This window comes from Danaus plexippus, chromosome 17, assembly GCF_018135715.1.
Source record: "Danaus plexippus chromosome 17, MEX_DaPlex, whole genome shotgun sequence".
In the NCBI taxonomy this organism is placed as follows: Eukaryota; Metazoa; Arthropoda; class Insecta; order Lepidoptera; family Nymphalidae; genus Danaus; species Danaus plexippus.
The window spans coordinates 422,914-437,659 of record NC_083548.1 but is presented as its reverse complement, the minus strand read 5'-3'; the positions used below and the strand labels follow the sequence as shown (position 1 = coordinate 437,659).

General features: G+C 32.7%; 2 protein-coding genes and 1 long non-coding RNA gene across 3 annotated transcripts; 2 read left to right on the top strand and 1 right to left on the bottom strand.

The window, feature by feature from the left end:
• Positions 1-961: 961 nt before the first annotated feature.
• Positions 962-2,418, bottom strand: LOC133319331 (uncharacterized). The gene is made up of 2 exons (XR_009752981.1): positions 2,166-2,418; positions 962-1,524 (listed from the first exon to the last, which is right to left on the bottom strand). It is a non-coding gene; the product is annotated as an uncharacterized LOC133319331 (long non-coding RNA).
• Positions 2,419-11,648: 9,230 nt separating this feature from the next.
• Positions 11,649-12,532, top strand: LOC116771506 (sarcoplasmic calcium-binding proteins I, III, and IV-like). The gene has a single exon (XM_032663373.2). It carries the CDS (start codon positions 11,790-11,792, stop codon positions 12,339-12,341), a length of 552 nt encoding a protein of 183 aa, XP_032519264.2. The 5' UTR covers positions 11,649-11,789; the 3' UTR covers positions 12,342-12,532.
• Positions 12,533-13,823: 1,291 nt separating this feature from the next.
• LOC116771507 (calexcitin-2-like) lies at positions 13,824-14,494 on the top strand. Its single transcript, XM_032663376.2, has one exon. It carries the CDS (start codon positions 13,864-13,866, stop codon positions 14,413-14,415), a length of 552 nt encoding a protein of 183 aa, XP_032519267.1. The 5' UTR covers positions 13,824-13,863; the 3' UTR covers positions 14,416-14,494.
• The last annotated feature ends 252 nt before the right edge of the window (positions 14,495-14,746 follow it).

The window sequence follows — 14,746 nt, the reverse complement described above, 5'->3', positions numbered from 1 at the left end:
TGTTTTTTATTTACCGTTGTCTCCTCGTCGATTTCGTTTCAGGGTTGCTAGTTGTATTCATGAATAGTTTACACTGGCAACATTAATAATGTGTCGGAATAGAAAAATGAAAGATTCCTGAGAAAAAAAATACAATACCTGAAAGTAACTCGGTTAAATAATGAAACATGCGACGACAAGTTTCAAAGTTATCTCACAGTAGCAGAGAGACAGGCTCGAATGAATTGGCGATGAAACGGAATTGATATGGCTCAGTTTATAGTGGTGGACAGTCTTTGTTGGTCTTTGTGGTTCTTAGATCGCTCTTAGGTTGAACGGGTTCTTGGAAACTTGTAAGTATACGACAATTACGAGAAATTAAGAGTAGAATTTGTAATAGGTTCTGGAAATCATCCGTGAAGCGGTTAGTCTTCCGGTAGCCAGAGCGGAAAGGGAAATAACCACAAACGAGCCATCAGTTTTGTGAGATGAGGCACTAGGGCTATAAAATCAAATGTCAAGCCTTACTTACTTACTTAAAGCTGCTTCACATTGCACTCTAATGATGGTTACGTATGAGAACCAATACAAAATCCCAGAGGCTATTTGGGCGACGGCGTACAGACCAGACATATTTTTATATTCGAGAATTTTAAAGCGCGTTGTTGTAACAGAGCTCACGGTTCCTTGGGAAACCAACATCCCCAAAGACAAGGTCACCAAGATCAACAAGTATTACGAGCTTATTAACGAATTCACTAGAAATAGGCTGTACGAGCTAGAAGTAAGAGCGAGAGCTATAACAGCAAAATCTCTACCACCTACTAAAAGACTTGGGCTTGTCCAGAACTAATGTCAATTAATTCTTTGAACTTACTTCGAAGGCAACCCTAGTAGGTTCTTTCCAAATTTGGTTAGGTACAGAGAGGAGCTTTTATACCACAGGAGATTTGTCTCCCCCGGTATAAATAAAACAAGTCCCTGACTTCACATAAGTATATTTAAATAACTTACTACTTAGCACACAGAATTAATTAATTAAAAAATAATAAATAAATAATGTTCAAATATTATCATGTCGTTTCATAAAATATAAATAACAATACGCAGTATGTATGTCATTGATTTGACTACCACATGGTACAGAACTATTAGTAAATATAAACGCTATATTACTTAAAACAAGTTCGTTTCCATACGAAAAGTAGTCTTTTAAAAATAATAATAGAGATGGAGAACAATATCTTATGTATTGTGTATTACTCAGGTAATAGTAATGCTTACTTAGTAATAGTTACTCAGTATATATATAATGTGTTTTATGTATGTAGATTCTTTGTGTACAAATATTTGATCGCTTCTTATCAAAAATAGGAATTTATGTTAAAAATATGACGTTTCGTTTCCTTAGCCTTGATTCCCCGTGTTGTGTGCAGTCCTATTCTTAGGTTAAAAATGCTCAGTGCATTATATTAAATGTCATAAACTTCGCTATAACGACCGGTGGATATCCTGGTTTCGTTTTTATTATTTGCAATGTCGCTCCTGTTATTTCAAAATAAAACTTTTAATATTTTTTTATATTTTAATAACAATAATTACTGACACTCTGCTTCATATTGTATGTGTTTTTAATTATTTGACAGTTATTTTATTATCGCGTTCCCTGAGGGGTCATTCGTTTATGTGATTTTATTAGGTTCGCAAATTTATTTCGAAATTCCCGTTCAGGACTGAAAATTCAATATTTCGAAATGATTCGAAACGTTTTCCAAACAATAGCTAAATATCGCCTCTTGTCAGTGTTAAGGTTGTATCTGTTACTATAAGCATTCATCTAGAATTAAAAATCTGTATATTTTGTGGACTAAAAAATAACGCATAATGAATTACATGCGAATAAAATCGCTTGTTAAAACGAACGAAGAAAAAAAACTTTACTAACGACAATTTATATCGTGATAATTTAATAATGTATATGATTTTCCTTAATATGTAAAGTTGATTAAGTGTTCAATGTCTCATTTGTGTATTCCAAAAAACGTAGCGGACGACACGACGACGGGCAAGGAAAGAACAGTGTAAAACAGGTTTAAAATATAAAGCGGAGTGTTGACAATAAAAAGCAGTAAACATTGTGAACATCCGACATAAAAGACGACTGTAACGATTATCAAAATGCTTACGACGAATGAGCTGAATGCACTCCGGGAGGTACTTGGACAGGTTCGCTTAGTCTAGACTCAAGACGACACGACTCATACACGATCGTCTATGAACAACAGTTTGGTTTGCAACTGTCTTTACCATGACTATGATCCTAGTCTATATCATATTCGCTTTATCTGAATCAAAAAAATATATAATCTGCGATTCCCATTATCATAATAATAGCATTACGATATTATTCCTTATCAATACAAGAGTATTATGTAAAACGTTTCAGATTTTCTATAGGAAATGATAATTGTGATCGTATAGAAGGTTGTAAATTTTTGCGCTTAATAGTTTTTGTAAGAGCGACAGGAAGACTAAATGGTTCGCTGCAATCAGCAGATGCTTTAAACACTTGTATATTTTATTACATTTAAACTGTTTACGTCATCACATACGTCTGTTTATGTAAAACATACTAAGAATCATCAACATATAAATATTTATTGTAAAAAATATATTTTTCTACACTGCGACCTGTTGAAAGATTTATTATAAAATTAGCCGTGACTAAAAGTGAAGATCAAATAATTATCTACAAAAAATGTCTCTATACCTATCTTCGCGTTTGTTAAGCCACCGACGCCTTTCGGATGTCCTTTTCACTTTTAATTTTTGTTATCATTTCATATATTCATATACCGAAGAGTACTGCTGCAAATTCATTATCTTCGTGCGACGTACAGTTTTGCGTTACATGATAACACTGTTATCTGTAATCGCGCCATATCATCATTTATATGCAGTGATTATATTTTAATGTGTTTTATTTTATTTCTTGTTTAAGATCTGCGGAATATGTACTACATCTTGTTTTTTAGAACAAGAGCTGGTTCTAACGTTTTTCATTATATTATATTCATTATTCACACGAAAATACCCAAAAAATGTTTTTTTTTTATAATGTATGTTGCTGCCAGCTCTGCGGCTTTGACAGCGTCACTGGGAGAGAAAAAATGTTTTAACTATCTGCATGTAGGTCCAAGATACAGATTAGTACCGACGATACAATTACTATTATATCGTATCATAATGTTGCGTGATCTAACTAAACACAGACAGTATCGAGTTTAACTTTGGTTTACATTCACTGGTACTATCATGTGAACCATTTATTCTCGCTAGAAGTGCAGAATGTTCTGAACTGTTATGTCAGTCTTTTTTTAGTGTCACAAGTAAACGGCATACAGCAGGTATATAAGTGGAGACAAGCTGCAGCTCACCTGCGTTGACTCACTGACGATTACATCAGGACAGCTGTTCATATAATTTATTTAATTATATGTTTTGATCTGATGTGTAATATGTTTACGAAATTTTAGGTTAATTTTAACTATGAATTTCGTACTGAGAGCTTATAATAAAGATTTTTTAATGATTATTTGGGACTCCGATTGTGTTATCTTTGTGCGAATAAAGTAGTCTTCTGAGTTTTAAAGTATGAAATACATTGAAATACACAAGAAATACATTTTAAGACGCTTTAAAAATGTTTTAATTTTGTAAAAATGCATGTTTGTTTTTAAATTCAAATAAAACTAGAATTGTACCTACTGAAATATATAAAGCATCGGCGATTTTAGGGAGTGTATTTAGTCTTAATTTTAAAGATTTTATAGAACACTCCTGAAAAACGATATTTACAACAAATATCCTTAAAAATGTAGTAATTTTTATTAATATGTAATTTTTCACAGACTAAGTTAGGTCTTCCTACATAGTATGAGTAAGTTATTGTAATTTAGTAGAGGAAAAATATGGTTATGTGAAAGCATTGCAACGGTCTTCATTTTTACAATGAAGTCTTGTAAATCGTCTAGCGTGCTCACCTCTTTCAAGCGCTGACATTGCTGTCCCTTACTGTAAGGCCTTATTAAAAGTGCCTGGCTTTATATGTGCTGGAAAAGACTTGCAATGTTAAACCTTCAATACAGTCAGATTTACGTAATTTTTGTGAAATATTGCTCGTAGAACATTCTAGAACAGCTATAAGCAAGGAAATTACTTTGACTTCTTTAGCGTCGAAAGATTAATAATTCTTCTGATAAGTCGTGATTATATTATCTCAAGACCAATATTGAACACTACATTGTATAAAGATTTTTTTATTTTGCTGGAATAAAAATGGATAGCAGTCCATAATATTTTTTTAAACAAATGAATAGGAAGAAACGAATTAGTGAATGTATTAATTACATAATAAGAAAAAAAAAACGAATAATCGTGATTGTAAAGCAAATATCTAAATTTATAAATAAAATTAACGGAAGCGATGAAACAGATATTAAAATAAAAACCATTATATTTTAGTACACTTTATGTCTTTTATTATAATTTACGTTATATATTTACATTAGGCTTTTGGTGTCACATCACCCTTACTTATCATTATTATATATATGTATAGTCTGTGTCATCAAAACACAGAAGGCGCTCTTTGGAGGGGACTTCGTGTAGCAGTGAACGGCCGTAGACTGATCTGATTGTTTGATATCAAAATAAGACAAACTTTTGATTAGTTTAAGATACGTACATGTTATAAGTAATTTAAAGCGCTGAGATACAGAGCAACATACATTTATTGGTTGGCATTTTATTACTTACAAAAAAAAACCGAGATTATTTAATCACTATACAACCTACATCTGTTTGAAGTCATTTAAAAATGAATACTTTGACTACAGACAGAGTAATTGTTATTGTTAGATATAAGAAACATTTTAATAAATATTATACTTGAATTCGGAAGACAGATTTGTAGATTTTTTAAGTATACGTGGTTTTTAAAATAATAATTTAATCCATGATTGGTCGCTAGCACTGCTAAAATTTTATCTCAATGCCTTCCAGATGACTCTCCCAGATTAGAGTAATTTAGTTAGATGGGATAAAGGTACCTACCGAACTTGCAACATCTGCAGGGAGGCAGTTGGAATTGCTAAGCGTTTGCTGATGGGAAGTAGGGTACTCCTGGATAGCGGTCAACAAGTATTACGAGCTCATTACAAGTATAACGAACTCACTAGGAATAGGTTCGTTGTAAATTCGTAAGACCTCTTTTTGAGGAGTGGCTGGAGAAACATCACGGCGCGGCGTCCTCACCTTCCGCCTGATGCAGGTGCTTACCGGACACGGAAGTTTTGGGAGGTACCTGTTTCGGATTCAAATGGAGAAAACGCCCGGGTGTCGAAATTGCGACGACCAACCAGAGGACACGGTGCAGCATACGGTGGCGGAGTGCCTAGCTTGAGTCGAGCACCGCCGTGTTCTCAGAGCAGCAATCGGCGGCGGCCACCTCTCGCACCCGGCCTCAGTTCAGGACATCGTGCGGAGGTAGAGGCACTGGGAAGCCGTCTTCTCCTTCTGCGCAGCAGTCATGCTGGCTAAGGAGGATGCGGGGCGCGTGAGGGAACGATCTCCACCTACCGTAAGTGCAGGTCTGCGGACGGCGAGCAAGTGTTGCTTGTCGCCCGATCAGAACCAGGCACAAGCGTACGGCGCGTAGCGTACCTCGATCGCCTCAAAGAGCCATCATACCATCACAGATGGGGCTCTAGAGCCGTTTCCTAGCCGGGTTGCGGGTGCAAGCGCAATGGTGTACTGTGGCCTGGCTCAGGTCAGGAGATAGTACGGGAATTTTTTAATCAGTAGGATTCTTACACTACCCCATTCAGGAAAAGAGGAGTCATTTGATGATTTTCCTCTTTATAAAAAATAAAGATTCCCCTTAAATCTACACCTGGGTCACAAGTCCTAGGCACTGTTGAAGCTCCTCTCCCTGCAACGCGATGGACCCGGCACCCTCACGGTGAATCCATGGAAAGCTAAGAGGTGTCTCATGTGGATTCATAAATATTAAAATATATTTTTTAGAAATCCGTTTTATGTTCGTATTATACTTAATTTTATTTACTATTTATTGACAAATTAATGGAAATAAAAGAAAAAAGATAATAATAAAAATTATTATAAATTATACAGAATAACATTTTGGTTTTTCGGATATTTTCACTCTTAGTGGGTTACTAGCGAATCTCGTGATGAGCTTAATAAGGATTGACAATAGAAGCAGATTATATGAGAGCCACTAATACATATTATATTGTGATATGTATAAACAAACACTCCCAGACATTTATATTTATGAGGTAGAGGATATACCCTTACTCATAAAATTACTGGATATTATTAGTGAGGAGACGAGACTGAGGAAACTACAAGGCTGTTTGTTTGATAAACAATGCTGGGAAGTTTTTATATACATTATTCAAACGTCGCAATATAAAAATTAAATATTAATATCTATTAACAACAAGATCTCCAAGAATAACATAATGTTAAGTTAAGTTTAATGCAAGCAGACGGCACATCCAGCACCAGCGAGGTAGTTGCGTTAGTATAAAACAAGTTATTATATTCTCCATCGTTTTGTTGCATTATGGTATTGAGGCTTCACCGTCATGATCGCATGAAGTACCCGGGCTTTATACAAATGCCCGGGACCTATTGTTGCTCTTAAATATTGCTCTACATTTACATTTATATTATTTATGCCCTTTCAAGAATTTCTTACACATTATAAGACTAAACTTGGATTTTTTTTAAACTATTAAATAATGAATTTAAATGAACTTCAGACAGTTTAATTTTTTTATGAAAAGTAGTTCGGAAATACAAAGAATATATAGTATGAACGAAAATGACATCTCTCAAATAAGTTTTTCCCACATCGATAGTTAATAATTGTTTACATTTTCTTAACAAAACAATAGAATTTGTAAAAGAGGAAAAATATTCGAAGATACACAATGCGATAGAAGTTTCCTAAAAATAAAAATAACAGTTCACATCAACTTTTCCGTTTTATCAATAAAAAGAAAAACCTTTTTATCGTCATAATGAAATTTATTCGGAAAACATAGAAATGTTAATAGAAGGGATGTTATTATCCCAAACTCGTAGACAGAAGGGTTTTGTAAACGCTCGTAAAACAATAAGCAATTACGAAGTGCGATATGTTAGGGCGTGTAATGTTTTTTGTGATAAGGATGATTCATGGAACGATTCCCAATGTTTGTGATGTGATGTTATCACGTCGGAGCCGTGACATTTACCGGTTATGTCATTGTTAAACTATTGGGTTTAGATGTAATTAATATTGTCTTAAATTGTATACAACATTACGGTCTATGTAGAAATAACTTGGTATATGTAATAAGATGAGCAAATAGAATTAGGCCGAATGAGTCGACGAAAACTAATGATATAAAATTATGATTTATTCCGAGTACCTAATGTTTTTGTTCATTTATTTATGAATATTATATATTTTTGTATTTTGCTCTACTTGAGTCTTATATTAAATCACGACACTTATTCACTGTTTATCATTCAGCGATAAAATTCAAAGTGCCATGACTTGATGCACGAAAATAGGGCAGCGTGGACTTTACGTTCAGTTATACTGATATATAATAGAACAATGTTAGCGTCACTTCTTGTTTCGTTAATAAACAAGTTTATTAAAATATTAATCTTTATTTATACACGTCATTGTTAATTAGTAAGTCTTTTGCGACGTGTTGTAACCATCAAAGGACCAATAAAACGAATGACGTTCATCATAAAGAGACACTCCTGCATACATTTAACTAAATGTATGTTATACTTCATAAAACATACAAATATAACCTGGCTTTTATATGTTTGTTCTGTTAACTGAGTATGAACGAAACATTTTGCTTCTTTCTTATTTAGAAGGTTGGTTTGATGTACTGAAATAGTTGCGTTCATACATAAATTCATTGATCGTCCCTAACTGTTTACTTTATATAATGACGAGGTTATTAATTTCAATATGGTTTTCTTTTTCATCTGAGATAATTTTCAAAGCTATGCAATGCAAAAAAAGTGTATGTAAATTGTTTTATGTGTCTAAGACAATTTAGATATTTTATTGTGAGATTTGTGAGAATTCAGTAGGAAAAGTGATATTAATATACAAAAGTTATTTATTAATCCTTTCCTATTACTACTCACTGCTATCTATTAATAGAATATTTTGTAGGCGGTTCATTCTTGGAGAATCTGAAAAAAATTACTTTCGATTTTCAGAACATATTTCATAACATAATATTAGTTATATGTAATATTATTACATACGGAGAGTACTTTTAACACGTTATTTAAATAGTCTAGAAGCTTGGGTATTTAAAATCTTATTATTGATATAAAATTATAGTTAACAAACGCTTGATCTAACCTTTTCCCTTCTGCTGTCATAACTGATAATGATAACTGTCATTTATAACTTATTAATTTAACTATATGTAGGTGTATTCTAATTAATAGTTAATTTTATTAAACGAAATCTTAATTTTATGACTAGTCGATTGATTTTTAGGGAAGAATTGTAACTTACTTGTTATTTAAGGTATGTAGATTACTTTGAAGTTCACCTTATTGAATTAAGATAAGGTTTGAGCTACGATATTAAGGTATAAACTCACTGGATTCTCTGAAAGTAACTCTCATAGTGTAATAAAATTCCACAATATTCTTGGTTCTAGGTGCACTAGACATTTAATATGGTACGTATTAAATAATCCCGTTGCGTTTAATGACCTAATAACATCGCTGTCTTAAGCCGCTCGTTACCATCGCTTTATGGTGAGTTTTATGGTGTGAGACTTATATATTTAATATTCGTTGCTGGTAATTTTCTACGTTATTAATGTTTCAGGCTCAGAACACGAGTAAATGACTGAATATAATGAACATTCTTACGATTGAAATTAGAGAGAATTTGAATGATTGTTTGAATTGATCGGACTAAATTATTTTAGTGTCGATGTGAGGATCTTTGTTATTGTTACAATATTTTACTTGAAACAGATAAAGTCTCTAAGTAGAGTCTTGAGCCTGTTTCTACTTATATAATGTTGTTCTCTTCTGTAACTGAACATCGATTCATGTTGAAATGCAGTTTTATCTAAGGAGGAGATACCTAGTACTGCAATGACAGAAAAGATGAAAGAAGGTTTTTTCAGAAAGGAAGCAGCGCGAGTAATGTGTTCTGATCTAAAGGAGAAAGAGAAAAAACGAGAAGCTATAAGTGATTTAAGTATTGGCTGTAACAAATTGAACGTGTCACTCACAAACCAAAATTATATCATATAATATTATTTTATATTATCTCGTCAAATATTATTCGTTTGTAATGTTGATTACAAAAAGTTATCATGACTTCCTTAAGTATTGTTCTATAATTTACTGTGGAGTTTTCATGTACAGAGATAAAATTAAGTAAATATACAGATATGTTGAAGTGATGTTGTATTTATTTTGAGAGGTTTTTGAAATTCATTGCTTCTATAATGAGTTTTGAGTGACATGAGATGAAATTGTAATTTGTTCACACTGTTGGTAACTCTTGCGATGATCCTTAACGATGGATATATATTTTGGAATTTTAAAACTTATGACACTACAGAGATAGAGAGAGAGAGAAAGAGATAGATACTAGGACTTCTGACTTTCCATCTAAATAAAATATGTATATGATATATTTCTATACATTTTATGTAATTGTTTTGTAAACAGTATAGTTTTAGTGTAATTGTTACTATCCACGTATGTATGTGGATATTTCTTTATATCAGCTTATTACCGATGAAAGGAAAAATTAAAATTAAATAAAAGAAATATTAAAAATATATATTTATTTAATATTTTATGTCCATCTCGTTTAAATGTTTCATTAGATTTTTTCACTAAACAATTTTTTTAACATGATTTCTTATAAATGTTGTTTTCATTGAACAAAAAATATGTTGCTGGAAAAATTGTTTCAATTAACAACAATAATAATTTGAATTTAAAGTCTTATAACTCCACCGCAACTTATTTATTTGTTGAAATGGTCAAATGGTTTATTGAATAAAATGAACACAGTCAGTCGAACGGATGTGTAATTCTTTTCTCTATAAAATCTCAAAGAATTCGCTTTGAAAGCCGTCCAAATCCACGGCTCTCTAATACATCACAACTGATGGCTGAACCTTTGCGTTACGACTTAGAAGCCCTGAGGCCAAGCTCCTCTCTAGTAGTTGTATATGTTTATGTGAGCTCGTTTAATCACTGTCTGTGGTGTGGTGTTATTAATTATTCTAGAAAGAGATATTATTTTTTCTATGAGGTTATATAATCTATACGACTGTAAGCTCTTTAATTGGACAAAACATACCAGTTTAGATTGAATTAGCACTTCCTTAAAGTTCTAACGATACCGATGAAGAAAATTGCGTTTTTCTTTATAAAACCACTAAAGAGGTGAAAATTTTCTTTAAAAAGTAAGTATTTAATTGATACTTTTGGGAAGATTATTAAATGTACTGTTGAGCGACTAATAATCGAAAAATGAGAAAGGAAAAAATAAATATGAAATCAACAATACAGTAGATATTTAACTAAAAATTTCAATTACCATCAGTTTATAAGAATACGTACGGAATAAAAAATAAAAGCAATCATTCAGAATTATCCGATTACTTCGTGATTATTGAATAACAAACGATGCGTACCTATTATATTAAGACGCATGTTAAAAACTAAGCTTTTATACGATGAGTTGATGATGAGTTATGAGCGAGAATACAAATGTGAGATGAAAGTAAAAATGAGCGCTTTTGACTTTATTCCAAGGGGAGCTATGAAGAACGATTATAATATACATACATTTTATCATCTGCAAATATTATATTATTCATTTTAGACGGTTAAAAAGTCAACAATAATTCACAAATAATAATTATTATGCTTAAAATTCTTAAATAACAGAAATAATTATAACATTAGTTAGTATGGAGCGAAAAATAACTCTCTGAAAAAAGCCACTTCCAGACCCTCTCCACTAATATAACAAACACTAAATTTCTGTAAAATAATTTCATTTCACTTTAACACTAAACTAACAATGAGCACATTTGGAATATTAAACAGTACTCTAATTTATGTAATTAAATAAATAGTTAAATATTAGTTCCTGATACGCAAGTACAAGAAAATTCCTTAATCAACATCAAATATAAAAATATATAGACAGAACTTGAGGCAGATGACGATTAATTTAATAAATACAATAATGATTTAAAGAAATATTTCATAGCTTCAACTAATTCATATTTTTTTTTAATGGCGTAAATGCGTTTCCATCTATAATACAGGTCATATTTATGAATAATAAATATAAAATCAATAAAATTACACTTCGACCAGGTCAATGTAGAGCATTGTTATAGAATTAACATACTGTATAATAAAGACACTAATAAGTAATAAGAAGCAAATTAGTGATACAACCTCTGTTCAGGCATTGCTCTACAAAGATTAATCATAAGTTATACATCGCTGCATTGCAGACAGATAGTGGAGTGATAACGGTTGACAAACATCAACTCAGTTACTCGTTACCAAAAAACAAACTGAGATAAAATTATCTATAATTGCAGCGTTTAAAATGATATAAAAGAGATTGCGATCTCATCTCATCTCACTCGAAATAGTCACTGAGGTAACAGACATACATAAAATACAAAATGGTTTCCGACTTCAGAAAGAAGAAGCTCCTGCACGTCTTCAACTCATTCTTCGACAGAAATGGCAGCGGATCCATAGACAAGAAAGATTTTGATCTTGCTATCCAAAACATATCGAAACTCCGCGGGTGGGCTCCCGGTGATGCCAAGTACAAGGAAGTTCAGACAACTTTATTGAAAATCTGGGATGGACTTCAAGGTCGTGCTGATGCCGATAAGGACGGCCAAGTGTCTGTCGACGAATGGGTAGCCATGTGGGAGGATTTCGCTAAGAATCCCTCCGCTCCATTGGAGTGGCAGAGCTTGTACTGTAAGTTTATTTTCCAACTGGAAGATGCTAGCGGCGATGGAGCCATCGATGGTGAAGAGTTCTCCTCAGTCTACTCATCTTTTGGTCTGAACAAGGATGACGCCATGAGTGCTTTCAGGAGCATGTCAAAAGGTAAAAGCAGCGTGTCCTGGGCAGAGTTCCAAGAATTATGGAAAGAATACTTCGTGACCGAAGATCCTCAGGCTGCTGGAAACTTTATCTTCGGCAAGTCAAGCTTCTAAGTGACTTATACTCGATTTTTAATTATGATTCTCATTTTTTTCGGGCTAGTTTAATTATCAATTGATCTTAAATATTAAGTTTAAATTACATGAAATTTGTTTAAGTGTTTTAACGCATTTATTAGTCATTTAAACTGATTTGATTTTTGGCAAAAATTTGTTTTAACAGTATTAAAGTGTTCGGATCCTAAGAGTTAATTTTAATTGTATGGCCTTCCTATAAATCAATATCATCAAATAATATAGTAATATTATTTGCGATAACACAAAAAATATCCTACAGTTTTATTAAACCACGACTCTTAATAAGATTTTGTCTTTTTCTAGTTTTTATCGAAATACTGTACTGTATTGTACTAAATTACCATATAGGTTCTTAACATCCCTTTTTTATTGTAGTTAAACTATTGGCAAATAATAATAATAATGAGGAAAAAAACGTAAATATACAATCATTATTTGCTATAAACTGGGCATATGAGCTCAACGAATGCAAAGCGGAAAAGGTGGACGACATTCTAGGTCGACGACTATAGTTTTAATTTAAAATAAAATTAAAACAGAAAAAAAGTAGGAATGAAATATCTCTCATATTTCCATTAAAAATTATTATGGTCATCAAACGAGAAATATATATCGCGCGAATAAACCATAAAATGCAGACAACGCACCTGATTTCATAGAGAGGTCGCTGTAAACGCATTAAGGGCACTGCACAGGCGATAAAAAATTCTATAATACCAGACAATTTGGCGAATGAGTGGCGTATCCCCGCGCCCTCCCATTACAACTCTCTTTTATAGCATTATTTTTCAGTTGATGTGAGAAATTTTGATGTTTCTTGTGTGAATAAGCAACTTCTTTCATTTTGCCATTTCATAAATATGCATAAATTATTATTGAAAAGTAAGCGCTGGAATTGTTTGCTGGTAAATTAAACAAATAATATAAGTAAATATAAATACATGTTAAATAATACTGCAACTTGTCTGAAAAAGACGGACATATGTAAATTCAAGATTAAATAGTCTAATATGAAGAGACAAATGTTTTGATATACTAACATTCAATGAAACAATACCGTCTCCGATGGCACAAACATTTTCTACTCTTTGCCAGAGGCGTGGACTCTTTCATAACGGATGCGCTCCATCTGTCAGTCCGAGACGTCACTTCTATGGCTCCCTTCACCCATATGGCTTCCGTGACATGTGCTAGTCTTAGTTACGTTATAAGTTTGTGCAATGGAGTTTACAACATTTTGAACATAATTTAGGCAACTAATTGGGGATGGCTTTTCAAATAATCAGAATTTCATTGAATTATAAGCAATTTTGAAGTAAAATGTGCAGAAACTTAAGTGACCGAAAAATACTTAAATATATCTAAGATAACACGCAACCGCACCATGCGATTAAGATTATAGTTATCAATAATGACTGTTTCTAATCACCTATATATAATTGTTCGCTAAAAAATCTAGCCATTTTTTGTGGAAGTTGAAGAAGAAAAAATCAGCAAAATGGTGTCCGACTTCAGGAAAAAGAAGCTTACGTACCTGTTTAAAATTTTCTTTGATTCGGATGGCAGCGGTTCCGTAACCAAAGAAGAGTTCGAACAGATGATTGGAAAAATCGCCAAAGCAAAAGGATGGGCTGACGGTGATGAAGCTTACAAACAGGCCAAGAAGGTCATGGGTGATATTTGGGAGGGAATCCAGCAAAAAGCCGACATAAACAAAGACGGTGAAGTTAGCCTGGACGAATGGATTAACTTGTGGGACGATTTTGCAAACAACAGCGGCGAGCCACAACCGTGGCAGGCTCACTACTGTAAAGCGATCTTCTTCATCCAGGATTCCACTGGTGATGGTGTCATTGACAAGAATGAGTTCTCCAATGTCCACGCATCTTTTGGAATGTCCAAAGAGGATGCCGAGAAAGCTTTCGATAAAGCAGCCAACGGCAAATCTGGTATCTCCTGGGACGACTTCCAGAAACTTTGGTTGGAATACTTTACGTCCGAAGATGAAAATGCTCCAGGCAATTACATCTTCGGTAATCTGAAATTTTAATTGTAATTATTAATCGAATAAGACAGAAAATATGATTCTTGTATGTTATCTAATGAAATAAAGTTTATTTTATTTATAATTTTTATTTTCTATGACAATTTTAGTTCCTAAACATTAAATTTAAATTTCTCGTGCAGCTTACACTCGTTAACACTTCGGTAGATTTCACTTTTATTGGTAAATGATAAGATATTAGCTATCATGAAGTCATTTATTAAGGTCAAGTCTTATGTAATACTTTTTTGATTGTATATTTTTTTAGGTACACTGTTCTAACGATTCTGGACAGTTTCATAATACCAATTTTATTTAATAATGGAATTGTAAGAAA